Consider the following 18,373-nt stretch of genomic DNA (forward strand, 5'->3'; position numbering starts at 1 on the left):
GCGGGGGGTTCATGGGAGGAGGCGGAGTGGAGGTGAGGTGATCTGGGGCTGGGCGCGGGGCAGGGAGCTGCCAGTGGGGGCTCTGCACCCACCAAATTTTCCTCGTGGGGGCTCCAGTCCCAGAGCCCCCACAGAGTCAGTGCCTAAGGCGCCACTTTTGGTGTGATCAGTGGGGGTAGCAGCCGCTCCCCCTGCTCCCCCCCCAGCTACGCTCCCCCGCCCCTAGGGCCAGAGGGACCTGCCAGATGCTTCCTGGGAGCTGCCCCAGGTAAGCACCCCCGGGACTCCCCACCTCGCCCCTGGCAGGTCCCTCTGGCTCTTAGGGGCAGGGTGGGCACCTACTACGGTGGCCCACGAGACCCTCCTGCCTGGTTCTGGGGGCAGTCGGGATGGGGGAGGGGGGTGGATGGGGCAGGGGTCCCAGGGGGGTACGTCAAGGACCGCGGGGGGGTTGGATGGGGCAGGAGTCCCGGGGGGCGGGGGGGGGCAACGACCCCCTCGTGGGGTGAGGAGGGAACCGGTTGTTAAGCTTTTGGCAGCTCATCACTGGTTGGGCCTATGCCAGGTTAGGGTTGGGGGTCAGGGGTTGGGCCTATGCCAAGGGCCGGGGCTGCACCAGGGCTTCCAGGTCCATGCCTGGGGTCGGGTTTGGGGGCCCCCACAAAAGCCATTCCTGCTTCAGTGAGCAGGACACAGGGCAGTGGGAGCCCACCCTTGGGGGGGATTCTGGGAGACCCCAGGGGGACACATGGTGTCAGACCCACAGGACCGGTGCTATGACCCCAGCTTTGGAACAGCTTGTGCAAGGATCCCATCCAGTGCCAGACACCCTAGGGTGTCACTCTTCCCCAGGGTGAGCCACGTGGCCTCTCCACCTCCTTTGGCGGGACCACTGGGCCTGCAGCCCCCTGCTCCACCCCGTGAGCTCCGCTCAGCAAGTCCCACTGAGGCAGACCCTGAGAGGGAGACCTGTCCAGTCTTGGGGAGCAGCGCACCCTTCGGCCAGCGTCTGCAGGGACGCAGCCAGTGTGGGCAGACAGGCAGTCGGGGTTATTAGTCGACTTGCACCCAGCAGAGGAAGTTCTTGGTCAGAAAGTTCCAGCTGGTCAGGTCCGCCCAGAGCCCCAAGCCTAAGCTCCTGACTGCCGCGTCCCAGTCGGTGCGTGCCCCCAGCCCTCAGCAGCCAGCCCTGAACCAGCCCCGGCACCTCCCCAGCCCTTTGTTCTCCAGCTGGAGAGAGGTAGCCGTCCATGGCCGCTGGTTGCTAGGTATCAAAGTCCCGGTGACTGGGGTTGCCATTGTCTTCTCACAAACTACCTGGATATGGGGCCCAAGCCCCAGACTGCTGGGAGCCATCCACACCTGAGTCTCTGAGCTGCTGCAGAGAGCACCAAGCCTTTCTACCCACTAGGTAACACTGCAACACACAGGGGAAACTGAGGCACACATAGATTGCGTAAAAATGTTACAAAAAATTCCCACATGGTCACCCCTGGGGCCCTGAGAACACCCCTCCCTGAGCAGGGCTGTCGCCCTCTCCTCCCTGGCCCCAGCAGGGTGGGCTCGCTGCTGGGTATGAAGCTGTGATCTGTGCTTTGCCTTGCAGACGGTGCTGGTGATCACCTACCATGAACCCCAGAACCCCGAGTACCAGCACTTCCAGACCCAACTGATCCTGCGAGCCAAGGAGGAGTTCAAGGTGGAGCTCGGCTACTCACTGGTAAGTGGGCTCAGCCTGGCTGTGTGTGTGCCAGGGCTGCTGTCTGCCTGGCACCTTCACACACACACCCCTCCCCCCCACTCGGGAGTGCTGGTGGCTGGGAAACAGCTGGGTCCCGGCCAGTCCCCATCCCACCCACCTGCCCCGCTCTGGGAAACCTCTCCCAGGGCTCTGAGCGGGAAGGGAACAGGCTGGTAGAAGCAAAGGGCCCTTCCGGCTGTGCCACGGGTTGGCAGGGGCCCCGCCTGGCCCGTTCGCGCCGGGGATCTAGAGACCCACCTGGTCCGTCCATGCCGGGGGATCTAGGGGCACCACCTGGCCCATTCACACTGGGGATCTAGGGGCCCACCCAGCCCTCGTTCACAGCGGGGTATCTAGGGGCCCTACCCAGCCCCCATTCTTTACAGTTCTTCTCCGTGAGCCCCAGCCGTTGAGGTCTGTGCTGTGGGGCTGCAGGGTCTTGCTCACACGTGCATGGCACTGGTTGAACTTGTAAGAAGCCCTTACACACAAACACGCTGCCCTTACACATGTATATGCTGCCCTTATGCACACACACTGCCCTTACACGTGTGCACACTGCCCTGACACACACAGCCCTGCCCTTATATGCATACACACGTACATGCATGCACTGCCCTTACACGTACACACACACCGCCCTTATATGTACACTGATTGTACATGCACATGGACCCTTATGCACACACACACACATACACTGACCATACATGCACATTGACCTTATACACACACTGTCCTTGTATGTATGCACACTGTCCCTATGCATGCACACCCTGCCCTTACACGTATGTATGCTGACGGTACACATGCACTCTGCCCTTATATACATGTACACACGCAAAGTGCCCTTATGCGCACGTACACTCACTGTACACCAGCACTGTCCTTATATGCACACTCACACATACTGACTGTACATACACACTGCCCTTGTGCGCACACAAACATACACTGACTACACGAGTACTGCTCTTATGCACACTCAGCCCTGCCCTTATATGCACACGTACACACGCACACTGCCCTTGCCTACTCATACATACACGGAGCATACATGCACAGTGACCATATGCACACACAGTGCTGTTATCCACATGCATGCACACACCAGTGAGCTGCTCCACACGCGCGGTGTCCTAAAGCCAGTGGGCCGGGCAGAGCCATGGCTGCGAGCTCTGTCTCTGGCACATCAACCCCAAGCAGCAGCAGCAGTGGGAGCTCCCCCAGACTCTGTCACTCACTGAGGACTGGCCCTGGAGATGCCCCTACAAGGACAGCAGGTCTGTGTCTCACGGTGGCAGCGTGGGCTGTGCCCTGCCGGCAGGGCTCACAGAGTTACAGCCGCTCCAGTGCCTCTGATTGTGGTGCAGGCAGGTGGAGGCTGAGGGCATCCTTGACCTATCGTTTTCTTACTGCTAAGGGCCTGGGTTTATGAATGCTCCGAGAGTGTCGCTTAGCAACCTCCTGGATTCGGAAGGGGCGACGCGTGCGGTCGAATCTGGCACGTGGCAGCGGGAGTCACCTGGGCTGTCGCTCTATGCAGTGCATGTTGTGCACGTCGGGTGGGGGTGGCTGCTCGTGAGAGCCTCTTTGCCTTCTCCCGTGCCACAAGGACAAGGAAGTTCCAGGGAAACCAAGGGGCAGCAACGTTACAGCTGATCAAAGGAAATGCACAATGTGTGATCGACCTGCGGAACTCTCCGCCACAAGGTGTCACTGAGGCTGCAAGCCCAGGGAAGGCTCAGCTATTTCTGTGGTGAATGAAACCAGCCAGACTCACACGGGCACAAGATTAAAAACAGTTTGGAAGGGACCCGTGCCTCGCAGTGAGAGAGCCCTGAGTGAGGGGGCTGCCGTCCCATCCTTGGGGCGTGGGGCTGGCCCAGGGCTGTGGCACGCTCAGCTCTTCTGATGCTGCGGGTACCGGGTGTTGGCTTCGGTGGCTCAGGTAGCACGATGAGTTGCTTAACTTCTCTGTCTTTATGAACAACGGGAATTGCCTGGTGATGCCGTTTGCTGGGATCCCTCCTATGAGGGCAGCCCGTGCTGCAGAGTGGCTGTAGAGGGGATACTCTCGGGGTTTAGCCCCATTCTGTGAAGGTCCTGGTTAGAGCTGGACCCCCGACTCCACTGCCCTGTGGCCAGGTAGCTGGGAGTCACTCCTCAGACAGGACGCTGGAGTCTGTAGTCGTCTCAGGGTCCGTCTACACAGCAAAGCAAACCCCCTGGCTGGCCCGTGCCAGCCGACTTGGGCCATGGGGCTTGGGCTGTGGGGTTGTTTCCCTGCTGTGTGGATTCTGCAGCCTGAGCTCTGGGATCCTCCCACCCCGCAGGGTCCGAGAGCCCAGGGCTCCAGCCATAGCAATGAAACAGCCCCGCAGCCAAATCAGCTGGCATGGGCAGTCGTGGGGTTTTTCTTTGCTGTGTAGACAGACCTTTAGAAGCTTCCCCATGGGGCTGGGCTGCTGGGTGGCCGAGGTCCCCAGGACGGGGCTGCAGGCTGCTGTGGAATGACAGGAGCAGGGGCCTGGAGCCGAGGGAACTGGGGCTTGCTCTTGCTGTTGGTGAGTCTCTGGAGCGTGGCTGGATTGGCGGCACTCCCAGTTTGGCTGGGCTGAGCTGGGAGCCCAGCCAGCTGCTGTTGGGCTGGGCAGGGCCCTGGGGTGCCTGCCCAGCAGACCCCGGTCCCCCAGGTTATGGGTGCAGCACTGTCATGGGCGACGCTCAGGCTGCAGCACTGCCTGGCTCCCTGTGTCGGGCAGCGCCTGCTCCCCTGGGCTTGCCCGAGTGGAGGGCGCAGACACTCCCCTCACAAGGAGCCAGCTCACGGCCTGTACAGCAATGACCGGGGCAGGGGCAGGGGCAGGGGCTGGGGACAGCTCCAGTGAGGGAGCCAGGCTAGCTGGGCCAGAGGCCAGGAAACTCCAGGGCTCAGTGCCTGGGGGCAGATCCTCTCTGCCAATCAATCTCTGGAGTCAGATTTGGGAAGCTGTCCTTTCCCCCAACACCTGCTGTCCCCAAGGGCCCCGTGCTGCCCCCCAGGTGTGACCCCATGGAGCTGGAGTGGGTTCCCCTGCTGCCTGCTGGTGTGGCCCAGGACAAGCCAGGGGATCTGGTGGAGCCCTGGGGAACGTGCGGGGAGCCCACCTGCTGTGTGCAGGCCCCAGGCACCTCCCTCTGGGAGCTTGGACAGAGAGACAGAAGCTGCTTAGCTGGGAGGTCGCCTGGCCCGTGGAGCTGGGAGGTCGCCTGGCCCGCAGAGCTGGGAGGTCGCCTGGCCCACGGAGCTGGGAGGTCGTCAGGCCCACGGAGCTGGGAGGTCGCCTGGCCCATGGAGCTGGGAGGTCGCCTGGCCCGTGGAGCTGGGAGGTCACCTGCCCCGCGGAGCTGGGAGGTCGCCTGGCCCGTGGAGCTGGGAGGTCGCCTGGCCCGTGGAGCTGGGAGGTCGCCTGGCCCGTGGAGCTGGGAGGTCGCCTGGCCCACGGAGCTGGGAGGTCTTGCTACAAGTGGGAGAGACGGGTGGTGCTCACACAGCCCCTGGGACAGCAGCACATGCACCCAACAGCCTCCTGAGACTGCCCCCTGCACCCCACAGCCTGGACCTTGGAGGGGAGCACCAGCGCCCCAGCCCCTTTCCATCACCCGTCACCGTGGGTCCCTCCTGTACAGCCCCAGTCTTTGCACTCTTCCCCCATACTGGGCATCTCCCCAGCCCCTGCTCATTCCCCGTGCCCTTCTCAGCAGCCCTGCATTCCTGCTGCATCCTTGCCAGGTGGGGCATGGGGGACTCTGGGGTCATGTCAGGGATGGGGGCCATGGAGCCTGGGACCACGTCGGGTGCGGGGCTGTCTCTGGTAAAAGGGACCGTGGCAGGCATGGGCGGCTGTATGGGCTGTGTTGTGCTCATGGATCAGAGCGTGGAGCTGTGACTGTGTCAGGCATAAGGGCCTGTATCAGGGCCATGGAGCTGTGAGCCTGTGCCAGGGATTGGCGCTGTGCCGGGTGCGGGGCTGTCTCTGGCGCAGGGCACCGTGGGGGGCTGTACGGGCCGTGGTGGGGATCAGGGCTGGGGGGTCCTGCTGGGGATTGGCGCTGTGCCAGGTACGGGGCTGTCTCTGGTGCAGGCAGCGGGGCGGGTGCAGGGCTCTGATGACTCTCTCCCGCGGGCAGATGAACCTGGTGGCCGGCTGCTTCTACGACGGAGTGCTGCTCTACGCCATGGCACTGAACGAGACGCTGGCCGAGGGCGGCTCCAAGAAGGACGGCACCCGCATTGTGCAGAAGATGCGGGACCGGAAGTTCCAGGGTACCAGCCTGGGGAGCTGTGGAGGGAGGGAGATACCAGCCCAGGTGCTCTGGCCCCCTCAATGTCCCAGCAACATTTTGCCAGGGCAGCCGGGGCCGGTGTGGCCCCGATGGGTGTGCTCGGGCTCAATGCCCGGCCTGGCACACAAGTTGCCAGAGGAGGGGGACAAGCAGCCCCAGGCCCAGCTGCTGCTCATCGGAGTTCGGGAGAGGAGCTGGTGCCGAGCGCTCACTGGTCAGGAGGGGACCCCCGCACCCCTATCCCCACCCCCTCCCTCTGCCTCCCCAGCCCCAGGTCGCTCACCCCTGCCCCTCCCTTCCAGGGGTCACCGGACTTGTGAGCATGGACAGCAACAACGACCGGGACACAGACTTCAGTCTGTGGGTGATGGGCAACCCCGAGAGCGGGGAATACGAGGTGGGTGCAGCCCCGAGCCAGGGAGGCTCCAGAGTCCACAGGACTGTCCCAGCTGCGGAGCCATCTTCCAGGGCAGGCTGGGAGCAGGAGCTGACCCTGCCATGGGGTTTGGGGGAGGGAGATGCAGCAGGGTCAGTGCCCCCGGCAGGGGTCGGAGGGATTTGGGGGGACAAAGCAGGTGCATGGGGGAGGGGGAGGCTTAGTGACGCCCATGCTCTGGGCTGTTGGGGGGTTGTTCGTCAAGGAACGGGGTGTGTAGGGGGTGGGGGATGTGCTGGTATGGGCCTGGGGGAAGCGGGGGGGGGCTGGTGGTCTGGTGTGGGAGGGGTCGCTGTGGAGCAGCCCCGCAGAGGCCCAGCTGTGCCCTCTCTCCATGCAGGTGGCAGGGCACTACGCTGGCGCGGAGAAGAAGCTGAACTGGCTGGGGAGGCCCATTCACTGGGTGAAGGGGGTCCCCCCCCTCGACAACCCCCCCTGCATCTTTGATGTGGATGATCCCTCCTGTGATAAAAGTGGGTGTGATGGGGAGCTGGCTGGGCCTGCACGCCTGCCCTGGGCAGTCTGCTTGCTGCTGGGCCTCTCTCCTGAGCCCCCGGCCTCCCTGCCTCCCATTCAGCCTGTCCCTGGGGATGGGCGGGTCGGGGCCCTGCATCCCGCTGTCCCAGCAGCGTCTGGACTGGAAGGCGCCTGCCCCACATGCTGGAAAATACCCAGCTAAGCCGGGAGCCTTGGGGCTGCAGGCCTCCTGCTCCCCTGCCAGGTCTGGGGCTGCCTGCCCTCCTGAGCCCCCCACCTCTCCTTACGGGTTGACACCCCTCCCCTTCCCCGGATCCATCCCCGGATCTCTGAGCATGGGGAGCTCTGTCAGGTCTCTGGCTGCTGCCCTCAGGGCTGGGGTTTGGGCATCAGGCACCGGGGAGCACATGCTGGGTGCCCCGAGGGAAGGCCTGAGCATTTGACAGGGAGCAGGACAGGGACTGGGGGCTGTGTGGGGAGTCTTGCCCCCTCTAACGAGCTCTCCGCTCATCTCTCCAGCCCCACTCTCCACGCTGGCCATCGTGGCGCTGGGCACCGGCCTCACCCTCGTCATGTTTGGAATCTCCAGCTTCCTGATTTTCAGGTGAGATGGCTGTGCCCAGCCCTGGCGCCCTGCTCCCTGTGCCCAGCCCTGGCACCCTGCTCCCGGGTCCAGTCCTGGCACCCTGCTCCCTGTGCCCAGCCCTGGCGCCCTGATCCCTGTGCCCAGCCCTGGCACCCTGCTCCTGGGGCCCTGCCCTGGAACCCTGCTCCTGGGGCCCAGCCTGGCACCCTGCTCCCTGTGCCCAGCCCTGGCACCCTGCTCCCGGGTCCAGTCCTGGTGCCCTGCTCCCTGTGCCCAGCCTGGCACCCTGCTCCCTATGCCCAGCCCTGGCGCCCTGCTCCATGTGCCCAGCCCTGGCACCCTGCTCCCGGGTCCAGTCCTGGCACCCTGCTCCCTGTGCCCAGCCCTGACGCCCTGATCCCTGTGCCCAGCCCTGGCACCCTGCTCCTGGGACCCCGCCCTGGAACCCTGCTCCCGGGGCCCAGCCTGTCACCCTGCTCCCTGTGCCCAGCCCTGGCACCCTGCTCCCGGGTCCAGTCCTGGTGCCCTGCTCCCTGTGCCTAGCCCTGGTGCCCTGCTCCCTGTGCCCAGCCTGGCTCCCTGTGCCCAGCCCTGGCGCCCTGCTCCCAGGTCCAGTCCTGGCACCCTGCTCCCGGGGCCCCGCCCTGGCACCCTACTTCCGGAGCCCAGCTTGGCACTCTGCTGCCAGGAACACCAAGGGAGCCTGGTGTCCCACCCTGGTTGGATCACAGCCAGTGCGTGTGCACTGGAGGGTGCGTGTGCACGGTGGGGTGGGGTGGGTCCTCAGCAGCCTCCTCCCCACTGGCACTCAGCAGAGGCCAAAGGCAAAGGGGCCTGTAGAACGGAGCCCCCAGGAAGGGGGGCCGGGAGTGGGGATGGCTCTGCCAGTGCCCTGGGTGCTCGGTGCCTGGCCCAGCCCGTCCCATCCGCAGAGTGCCAAGACGCAGGGCCAGGCTGGTGGCCACCCTGGCAGAGTCGTCCTGTCCTGGGGGCTCCTGGGTGAAGGTCCTACCCTGTGATTGCTGAGCCAGCAGTTCTGCCCAGGCAGCCCCAGCGGGGAGGGAGCTGTGAGGGGGAGCAGCCATACACAGCACGGCCAGATCCCTTGATACCAGCTGCCCTTCGGAGGGCAGCTCTGGGTCGTCTGCCCGGCCGGCTCCAGGCCCACGCTGCCCAGCCTGGGGCACCCCCACATTCCAGAGCGCTTCACTTCTGGCAGCTGGGTTCCTCCGGGAATCGCTGTGCTCAGAGCTTCTGTATTAACTCTGGAGCCTCCCGGGGAGCTCAGCCCCATGGCACCATCCCACTACGTGTCAACTGGGAAACCATTAGCCTGGCACCCTCCGGTGCAGTATCCGAGCTCTGGCCTGGCGCTCCCCCCCCGGCACAATGTCCGAGCCGCCGGCCTGCCTCCCGCCCTGCAGTATCCGAGCTGCTGGCCTGGCGCTCCCCCCCCGGCACAGTCAGGGGCGGCAGGTTTGTATAATTTTTGGTAGTGCCCAACTTGGTCCAAGTCCCGTCCCCACCCCCCACACCTGCCAGGAGCACCCGGTAGTGCCTGCTGGGGGGCAGAGCTGCTCCCCCCGAGGGGAGGAACCCTCCAGCCTGTGGGAGAAGCACCGCGAAAGCTGCTTGGGAAGGCCTGGGCTGGCATCACAGCACTGGTGCAGGGGCCAGGAGGCTGTGGCCAGGGCCTTCCGGGGCCCCTCCAGCAGCGAGCCTGCCACTTGCACCACCCAAGCGCCTCCTTCCCTCAGGCGTGCGCGCTGGTCCCCGGCTCCCGTCTGATCGGCACTGAGCCCCGGTGTCCACGAGACACTGAGGCGGCCCCAGTGCAGGGTGGCTGGGTCCCCCGCAGGGATCCCACAGGAGGCTCCGGAGGAGGCTGCTCCCAGGGAACAGTGTCCTATTCCCTCAGACACCCCGGTGCTGTGCTAACGGTCACAGGCCCCCGCCCCATGTTATATGTGCGCACGCTTTGTGCTCCACTGCACGGGCATGGTGCACACACACACAGCATAGTGCGCTGCACGCGCATAGTGAATCTCATGTGCACACGCCCAGTGTGACTGGACAGAGCCCCCTGAGAGGGAGTGGAGGGGGGCTGCATGGCACAAGGGTCTCACTCCATCCCGGGCAGTCCCTGGGGCTGGACTCTCTGGGACACTCCAGGCCAACCCCCTCCCCCGAGGTGTCACCTGTGGGTGCGGTGCCCTGGGGATCCGGGGGCTTCCCTGACACCCTGTGCTCCCCAGGAAGCTGTTGCTGGAGAAGGAGCTGGCCAGCATGCTGTGGAGGATCCGCTGGGACGAGCTGCAGTTTGGGAACGCCGAGCGCTACTACAAGGGGGCGGGCAGTCGGCTCACCCTGTCGCTGGTGAGAACCCGCAGCCCCGTACGCCCCGCGCCTCCAGAGCGCCCGCGCCCCTGGCCAGCCCTGTGCCCCTAGGCCCCGGCCCCTGCCCCATAGAGCCCCTAGGCCCCGGCTCCTGCCCCATAGAGCCCCTACGCCTCGGCCCCTGCCCTATAGAGCCCCTAGGCCCCGGCTCCTGCCCTATAGAGCCCCTACGCCTCGGCCCCTGCCCTATAGAGCCCCTAGGCCCCAGCCCCGCCCTATAGAGCTCCTACGCCTCCTCCCCTCCCCCATAGAGCCCCTACGCCTCGGCCCCTCCCCCATAGAGCCCCTAGGCCCCGGCCCCTGCCCCATAGAGCCCCTAGGCCCCGGCTCCTGCCCCATAGAGCCCCTAGGCCCCGGCCCCTGCCCCATAGAGCCCCTAGGCCCCGGCTCCTGCCCCATAGAGCCCCTACGCCTCGGCCCCTGCCCTATAGAGCCCCTAGGCCCCAGCCCCGCCCTATAGAGCCCCTACGCCTCCTCCCCTCCCCCATAGAGCCCCTACGCCTCGGCCCCTCCCCCATAGAGCCCCTAGGCCCCGGCCCCTGCCCCATAGAGCCCCTAGGCCCCGGCTCCTGCCCCATAGAGCCCCTAGGCCCCGGCCCCTCCCCCATAGAGCTCCTAGGCCCCGGCCCCTGCCCTATAGAGCCCCTACACCTCGGCCCCTCCCCTGTGGAGTCCTGCCCTTTGTACCATGCCCTATACGCTCCGTCAGCCATCCCCCATGGTACCTTTCTATGCACTGTCCCCTGTAGCCCCCCCAGCCTTCCCCATGTAGCTCTTGTAACTCACCCTTCAGCGCGAGGCACCCACCAAGCCAGTCCATGCCTCACCCCTCCCTTCCTGTCCCCTGGCCCTCATGCCACCCCCTAGCCCAGAGCGCCCCCAGGCCCCACCCCTGCCCCCCACTCTCTCTCTGCCGTGCTCTCCTAACTGCCTTGTTCCCTCCAGCGCGGCTCCAGCTACGGCTCCCTGATGACGGCCCATGGCAAATACCAGATCTTTGCCAACACTGGCCACTTCAAGGTGAGTCCCTGGTGTTCGCCTGCCCCGTCCCCTTGCACTGAGCCTCCCGCCCCGTGTGGCGCTGACCCTATCCCTGTCCCTGCCCCCCAGGGGAACGTGGTGTTCAATAGGCATCCGCGCCTGCCCCGTCCCCTTGCATTGACTTCCCGCCCGTGCGGCGCTGACCCTGTCCCTGTCCCTGGCCCCCAGGGGAACGTGGTGGCTATCAAGCATGTGAATAAGAAGCGGATCGAGCTGACGAGGCAGGTGCTCTTCGAACTCAAACACGTATGTACTGGGCAGCTGGGCAGGTTGGGCTCCCGGCTGGGGAGGAGATGGGGGGCCCAAGGCTCTGTGCTGGAGCACGAATGAGGCGATGCTGGGGGGGGGCTTCCCAGCACTGGTGGAGCATGGCATGGCTCAGAGCCCTGGTTGGCACCACTTCTGCCTGGCCGTGCTCAGCTCACAATGAGGTGCCTTGTGGAGCCTGGTGGGTCCCACATGGCACCTGGTGCCAGAGACATGTCAGAGCCACATGTGTCCATGTGGGGGGCACACAAGCAGCAACGCACACGGGTAGACGCACCCACCTCCCTGCTCCGCCCAGGACTCCACAAACCCTATTTTATCATCCAGTCCGAATCTGGCTCTCAGGGCCTGAGCCGGGGCCCAGGAACAGCCATCGCTGTGCTCCCGTCGGCATGTTGTGTAGCTCTGATTCCAGCGTGCTAACGGCCTAGAGCTTTGCAGCAACTGCGCCAGTCGCCAGATGCCCAGACTGGTCCCATCCCCTCTCCGGCCTAGGTGGGGTGCGGTTACCCAGCCAAGGTTCTGATGGGTCCCTGCTTCTGTTTCCGGCTCTAGATGAGGGACATCCAGTTCAACCACCTGACCAGGTTCATCGGTGCCTGCATCGACCCGCCCAATGTTTGCATTGTGACAGAGTACTGCCCGCGGGGCAGCCTGCAGGTGACGGGGGCTGGGGTGTAACGATGCTGGTTCTGGTGGGTGTCACGGAGTCCCCGGGCGATGCTCTGGAACTGCTCCCTATGAAGCCAGGCAGGACTCTGGGGGAGTCTCCTCTCTGGGCGCAGCCTGTCTGCAGGACACACAGCTCCCCCGGCTTCCCCCTTCCTGGGTCTGACCTCGGAGCATTCAGCATCCTCTGCCCCTCCGTGCGCTTCCCACAGCCAGTCCACCCAGGCGAGGTCCTGGGGAAGCCAGAGGATCTTGCCCCCCAACTCCGCAGTCAGACGTGACTCTCAACCAGCCAGTAAAACAGAAGGTTTATTAGACGACAGGAACATGGTCTAACACAGAGCTTGTAGGTGCAGAGACCAGGACCCCTCAGCCGGGTCCATTTTGGGGGGCAGTGAGCCAGACAACCCTGTCTGCACTTCATGTCCCCAGCCACCCAAACTGAAACACTCTCCAGCCCCCTCCTCCTCTGGGCTTTGTCCCTTTCCCGGGCCAGGAGGGCACCGGATTCCTTTGTTCTCCAACCCTTTCGCTCTCACCTTGCAGGGGGGAGGATCCAGGCCATCAGTTGCCAGGAAACAGGGTGTCGGCCATTCTCTGTGTCCAGCCCCTGCCCACACCTGCCCTCTAGGGCTCTGCAAGGATCATACACCCTTATCCCACCCCCTAGATACTTAAGAACTGCCTAGAGGAAAGTGAGGAACCCCCACACTATACGGAAGAAACATTAAGAACAGTCCCTCTTCATCACAGTGGGACCCACCTGAGAGTGCCAGTTCAGGACAAATGGCTTCAAGCAGGGCAGCTACAGCCCAAGACTGGGGTTTCTTTGCACACCAAGGCAAACCAAACCAGCCAAACAGAGAAGACTTTGGTTTTACCCCACTGGCTAACCACAAGTCACACAAGCAATTCCCTTAGACACTCCAGTTTCCCAATATCACCACCAGTGCCACTCATTGTGGGGACAAATGATTATGAAAACCAATACCCCAGTAAAAGAAAAGAGGTTCTCTCGATCCCAAAGGACCAAGCCCCAGACCCAGATCAATATACAAATCAGATCTTACCCACAAATCATGGTGCTGCCAATCCTTTAGAATCTAAAATCTAAAGGTTTATTCATAAAAATAAAGAAATATAGATGAGAGCTTGAATTGGTTAAATAGAATCAATGACATACAGTAATGGCAAAGTTCTTGGTTCGGGCTTGTAGCAGTGATGGAATAAACTGCAGGTTCAAATCAAGTCTCTGGAGAACATCCACAGCTGGGACGGGTCATTCAGTCCTTGGTTCAGAGCTTCCATTTGTAGCAAAGTCCCTCCAGAGGTAGGAAGCAGGATTGAAGACCAGATGGAGGAGCTGCAGCAGCTTTTTATAGTCTCTTGCCATGTGGCCTCTCTTTCTTTGTTTCAAAGACAAGCATTCTGGGCACATGGCAAGAACAAACCTGAGAGTTCTGTCCATAGGCAGGTCCCTGCAGACCTTGCTGAGTCCCCAGGCATATCTGCCTTCTCTCAGTGGGTCAGGTGTGTAGCTGATGGTCCTTAAGGGGCCATCCAGCAGGCTGGGCAGAGCTGACACCAACTTGTCTGGGGTGTCACCCAGAAGCACAGCACAAGTTTGAACTACAGACAGTGTAGAGCCAATATTCATAACTTTAACTGCAAAAATGATACATGCGTACAGACAGCATAATCATAACCAGCCAACGATAACCTTGTCTTAGACACCTTATTTGACCCCCATATTCAAGATTTGGTGCCACTACAGGACCTTGGTTGCAACAAGGTTCTATATGGTCCCAGATTATGTCAATAACATCACATTGGGCATGCCACCGGCTCGCTTGCTGCTGGGTGGTGATCCCTGGAGAGGCTGTGGTAGCTGACAGAGCCCAGGAAAGGGGCTGGCAGGGACTGTTACAGACCACTGGCCCAACAAGAGAGCAGGACAAACTCCTCCTTAGGCACCTGTCACGGAGTGTGGGGGAGTCTGGGGCCTGCACCCCTCTTCCTGGGATTCACTGTGACTCTCAGCCAGCCAGTAAAACGGAAGGTTTATTGGACAATAGGAACACAGTCTAAAACAGAGTTTGGGGGTACAACCAGGACCCCTCCATCAAGTCCTTCGGGGGGGGCAGGGAGCTTAGACCCCAGCCTTGGGGATCCTGGCGTTCCACCACCCAGCACCAGACTGAAACCAAACGCCCCCAGCAGGCTCTCTCCTGCCGCCTTTGTCCAGTTTCCTGGGCAGAGGTGTTATCTCCCCCCTCCCTGCTGCGTCACAGCACCTCTCTGCAATGTGTGAAAAGAAAAATTGCATCGTCGTGGGTGACGTCAGTCGGGAGGTCTCCTGCCTCCCATGGTACAAGGTCAGGAGTTTCTAGACATTATAGATGATGCTTTTCTAATACAAAAGATGTTACACCCAGCATGTGGAGCTCATTATGGTGGGTACAGATGAATCAATCACTGGTGTAGAGGCTGGTGGTTGCCCAGAGACCAGTGACTGAGACCTGACCACATTCAGTACGAGCAAGCGGAGGACAGTTTCAACTAGTGAGATCAGTACTTGCTGCTTCAGAAGGGCTTCTCCCAATGCAGAGGAAAATTATGAGTGAAATTTATTGTGAGGAAAAAATTAGACAGAAAAATGTGACTGAAAAGTGGGAATTTTGAAAGCAGAGTTTATTGGCTGGCCAAAAATGATCCCACAATTGTGCAAGTGGGGAAGTGATGGCAGCAATTCAAAATGGAAAAAGGGGAACTAGGTATCAATGGCAAACGATGTGAATTAGAATGTACAAAGTGAAGGACATTCCTGTACTCATAGAGTTTAAATGGCTAGTCTGACAGTGACCCCCTGCAGAGCACAGGCCAGAGAAATCCCTCCAGTTACCCTGGGAGTGAGCCCCAGAACTTGGGTTTGACTAAAGCATCTTCCAGGAAGGCCTCTGGGGCTGATCTGCGGACACAAGGAGATGGAGAATCCACCATTGCCCATGGCAGTCAGTTCCCATGCTTCAGCAGCCGTATTTCCAATTGAAATTTCTCTGGCTTTAACGTCCAGCCATCGGTGGTGGTTCTGCTTTTCCCCTTCAGTGCCAGGGATTTTCCATCTGTGAAGGTGTTCACACGCTGATCATGACACTCACCATCTTTTGGACTGAGCTCTTTAAGACTCTCACTGTCAGGCATTTTCTGCAGCCCTTGAATCATTGTTGTGGCTCTTTTCTGCCCCCTCTCCAAGTTCTGGTTCAAGATGTGGACACCAGAACTGGATGCAGTATCTAGTATTGGGCTCCCCAATGCTGTAGAGAGGTAAAATCCCCTCCCTGCCTCATATCAAAGGGAAGACTGAGCAGCGACTTGCTGACAATGTGTAAGGACTTTCCCAGACAGCAAACCCTGGGCACTGATGGCTGGAACCTGAAGCCAGACAAATTCAACTTGGAAATAGAGCATCAGTGTTGATCAGTGAGGGTAACTGACCATTGGAACAGACTGCCAAGGGCCATGGTGGTTTCTCCATCTTGGGCCCTTCAGACCCAGACTGGAGCCTTTCTGGGAGATGCTTTGCCAAACAAAGTCAGTGAGCTCTGTACAGGGGTATGTGGGGGAACTGGAATGGTCTGTGCTCTACGGCACTTCAGACTAGATGATCTAATGGCCCCTTCTGGCCTGGTGCTCTGTGAATCTATGAAAGAGAAACCCCATCGTTATGCCAGGCATGACCCTGATTGCAGCGCCATGTCTCTGTGTGGGGATTGCTGTGTCCAGGGCTAAGGGCCTTGGCACAGGGTCACGAAGGCTGGGGCATGTCTTGGGGTGGGGGAGTCATGGTGCTGTTGTCTGGTGTGTCCTATGGGGTGTGGCACACCTGCCCAATGGAGAGTGCCTGGCTGGGGTGCCCGGAGCCCACACCTGACACAATTCCCTCTCTGGTGCCTCCCAGGACATCCTGGAGAATGAGAGCATCAACCTGGACTGGATGTTCCGCTACTCGCTCATCAATGACATTGTGAAGGTATGAGAGTGTGGCGGGGTTCCTCTCTGCCCTGGACACGTGGGTCTGGCTCCTCGAGCTGGGGCCCTGCTGGCACTGGGGGAGCAGCGCTGGGGTGAGCAAGCCCCATGCCAGACAGCATCACCGGCCCTGCAGGCAACACTCCCTGCTGTTAGACCCCACACCCCAGTAGGGAAGATGCCAGGGAACCACCTGTCCCTGCTTTCAATGCCTCAGGGAGTGTGGAGCCTCATGGCACCAGCCCGCTAGCCAGGGTGGGGCACTGGCGATCTCCCTGCTGGTGACTCTTTGGTAGCCGTGGCCAGCTCTCGTGGCCCCTGGGCTATAGTTTCTGCCCTGATGGGGTGCCCCCAGATTCTGCGGGGGGGGGGGGGGTAGGTCGTGGCTGTCTCCTGGTCTGGAAGCCCCAGGGGTCCCGACAGGAGACGTCTCAGCTGTGTCTTGTCTGGCACAGGGAATGGCCTTTCTGCACAACAGCATCATTGGGCACCACGGCAGCCTCAAGTCCTCCAACTGCGTGGTGGACAGCCGCTTCGTGCTGAAGATCACGGACTACGGGCTGGCCAGCTTCCGCTCCAGCTGCGATGCTGAGGACAGCCACGCGCTGTATGCCAGTGAGTACCCCCGCCCGCGGAGTGCACCTGCTCTCCGCCTTCCTCCTCCTCCCCAGGAGCCCCGCTCCTGGAGCATGTAACGATGCTGCCTCTGGCGGGACACAACTGAGAGTATCAATTCAGGACAAATTGCTTAGAGCAGGGCAGTCACAGCCCAAGGCTGGGGGGTCCTTTACTATTAAGGCACCAAAGCAGCCAGACAGAGAGGACTTTGGTCTCACCCCACTGGCTAACCAGAAGTCAGACAAGCAATTCCCTCAGACACTCCAGTTTCCCAGTATCATTACCAGTGCCACTCGTTATGCGGACGAATGGTTATGAAAATCAATACCCTAGTAAAAGGAAAAAAAGGCTCTCTCGATCCCAAAGCCCCAGACCTAGGTCAATATACAAATCAGATCTTACCCACAAATCACGCTGTTGCCAATCCTTTAGAATTTAAAATCTAGAGGTTTATTCATAAAAGGAAAAAGATAGAGATGAGAGCTAGAACTGGTTCAATGGAATCAATTCCATACAGTAATGGCAAAGTTCTTGGTTCGGGCTTGCAGCAGTGATAGAATAAATTACAGGTTCAAATCAAGTCTCTGGAGAACATCCCCAGCTGGGATGGGTCATTCAGTCCTTGGTTCAGAGCTTCAGTTTGTAGCAATGTTCCTCCAGAGGTCAGAAGCAGGATTGAAGACAAGATGGAGGGGTTTCCAGCGCCTTTTATATTCTCTCTCTTGTGAGCAGAAACCCCTTTGTTCTCCTGTGCAAAATCACAGCAACAAGATGGAGTTTGGAGTCACATGGGCAAGTCACATGTCCATGCATGACTCAGTTTGCAGGCTGCAGCCATTGCTCACATGCTACTTTGAGCATCCCAGGAAGACTTCTCATGTGTGGATTGGAGTCTCCCAAGGTCCATTGTCAGTTAAGTGTTTCTTGATTGGGCACTTAATTTGCAAATTCCTTTCTCAAGAAGCTGACCACATGCTTCACTGAGGCTGCTTAGAATCAAACACATTGCGATACAAGTACAGAGCCAATATTCGTAACTTCAACTACCAAATGATACACCCAGACAGACAGCATCATCCTAACCAGCAAACCAGAACCTTCCCATAGACACCTCACACAACAACCTTTGTACAATATCTGCCGTGAATATATGACTGTGGTTGCAACAGTAATCTATACGGTCACAGGTCATGTCAATAACAGCACAGAGGAGAAGGGGGCCCCTATGCTCCCCAACCTGCCCAGGGCTGAGAGGGCAACTCCGTGTGGTCTGTCAGGCCTGGGCTGCCCCACAGCCTGCTCTCCTGGCTGCACCCAGCCTGCCACCGCACTGCTCCCGGCCAGGCTCCACTGAGCTGGGTGGGGCTTGGCCCTGGGCGCTCTGGGCTGCTGGGTTCTCTCAGGGCGGGTGAAGGTTGGACCGTGGGGCTCCGGTCAGACGTGGCTCTGCCCCTTGCTCCTCCCAGAGAAGCTGTGGACGGCCCCAGAGCTGCTGCAGAAGGGGCGCCTGCCCCCCCAGGGGATGCAGAAGGCCGATGTGTACAGCTTCAGCATCATCCTGCAGGAGATTGCCCTGCGCAATGGGCCCTTCTACATCGAGGGCATGGACCTGAGCCCCAAGGGTGAGGGGGGGGCTGGGTCCCTAGGGATAGGGTGGTGGGGGGGTGGACCCAAAGTGACAGTGTGTGGGGTGGGGCCAGGGCTGGGTCCCTAGGTGACAGGGCTGCATAGCCCAGACCCTGAGGTGTGAGTGCGGGGGGACAGGGCTGGATCCCTAGGGACG

At 60.9% G+C, this 18,373-nt stretch overlaps 1 protein-coding gene across 2 annotated transcripts in view; it reads left to right on the top strand.

Moving 5' to 3' along the window:
* NPR2 (natriuretic peptide receptor 2) overlaps positions 1 to 18,373 on the top strand; it is a 52,181-nt gene that overhangs the window by 28,527 nt on the left and 5,281 nt on the right. Inside the window, exons 3-14 of one of the 2 annotated variants that reach the window (XM_038403310.2) lie at positions 1,607 to 1,720; positions 5,915 to 6,050; positions 6,373 to 6,467; positions 6,847 to 6,979; positions 7,503 to 7,587; positions 9,825 to 9,945; positions 10,912 to 10,986; positions 11,077 to 11,253; positions 11,830 to 11,934; positions 15,902 to 15,973; positions 16,428 to 16,587; positions 18,057 to 18,212. In XM_038403310.2, the coding sequence (XP_038259238.1) occupies positions 1,607 to 1,720; positions 5,915 to 6,050; positions 6,373 to 6,467; positions 6,847 to 6,979; positions 7,503 to 7,587; positions 9,825 to 9,945; positions 10,912 to 10,986; positions 11,077 to 11,253; positions 11,830 to 11,934; positions 15,902 to 15,973; positions 16,428 to 16,587; positions 18,057 to 18,212 (1,429 nt within the window). The remainder of the gene's footprint in view (positions 1 to 1,606; positions 1,721 to 5,914; positions 6,051 to 6,372; positions 6,468 to 6,846; positions 6,980 to 7,502; positions 7,588 to 9,824; positions 9,946 to 10,911; positions 10,987 to 11,076; positions 11,254 to 11,829; positions 11,935 to 15,901; positions 15,974 to 16,427; positions 16,588 to 18,056; positions 18,213 to 18,373) is intronic. The other variant, XM_038403311.2, reaches the window with a different exon arrangement.

The sequence above is a fragment of the Dermochelys coriacea genome, chromosome 5 (genome assembly GCF_009764565.3).
Source record: "Dermochelys coriacea isolate rDerCor1 chromosome 5, rDerCor1.pri.v4, whole genome shotgun sequence".
Taxonomy (NCBI): domain Eukaryota; kingdom Metazoa; phylum Chordata; order Testudines; family Dermochelyidae; genus Dermochelys; species Dermochelys coriacea.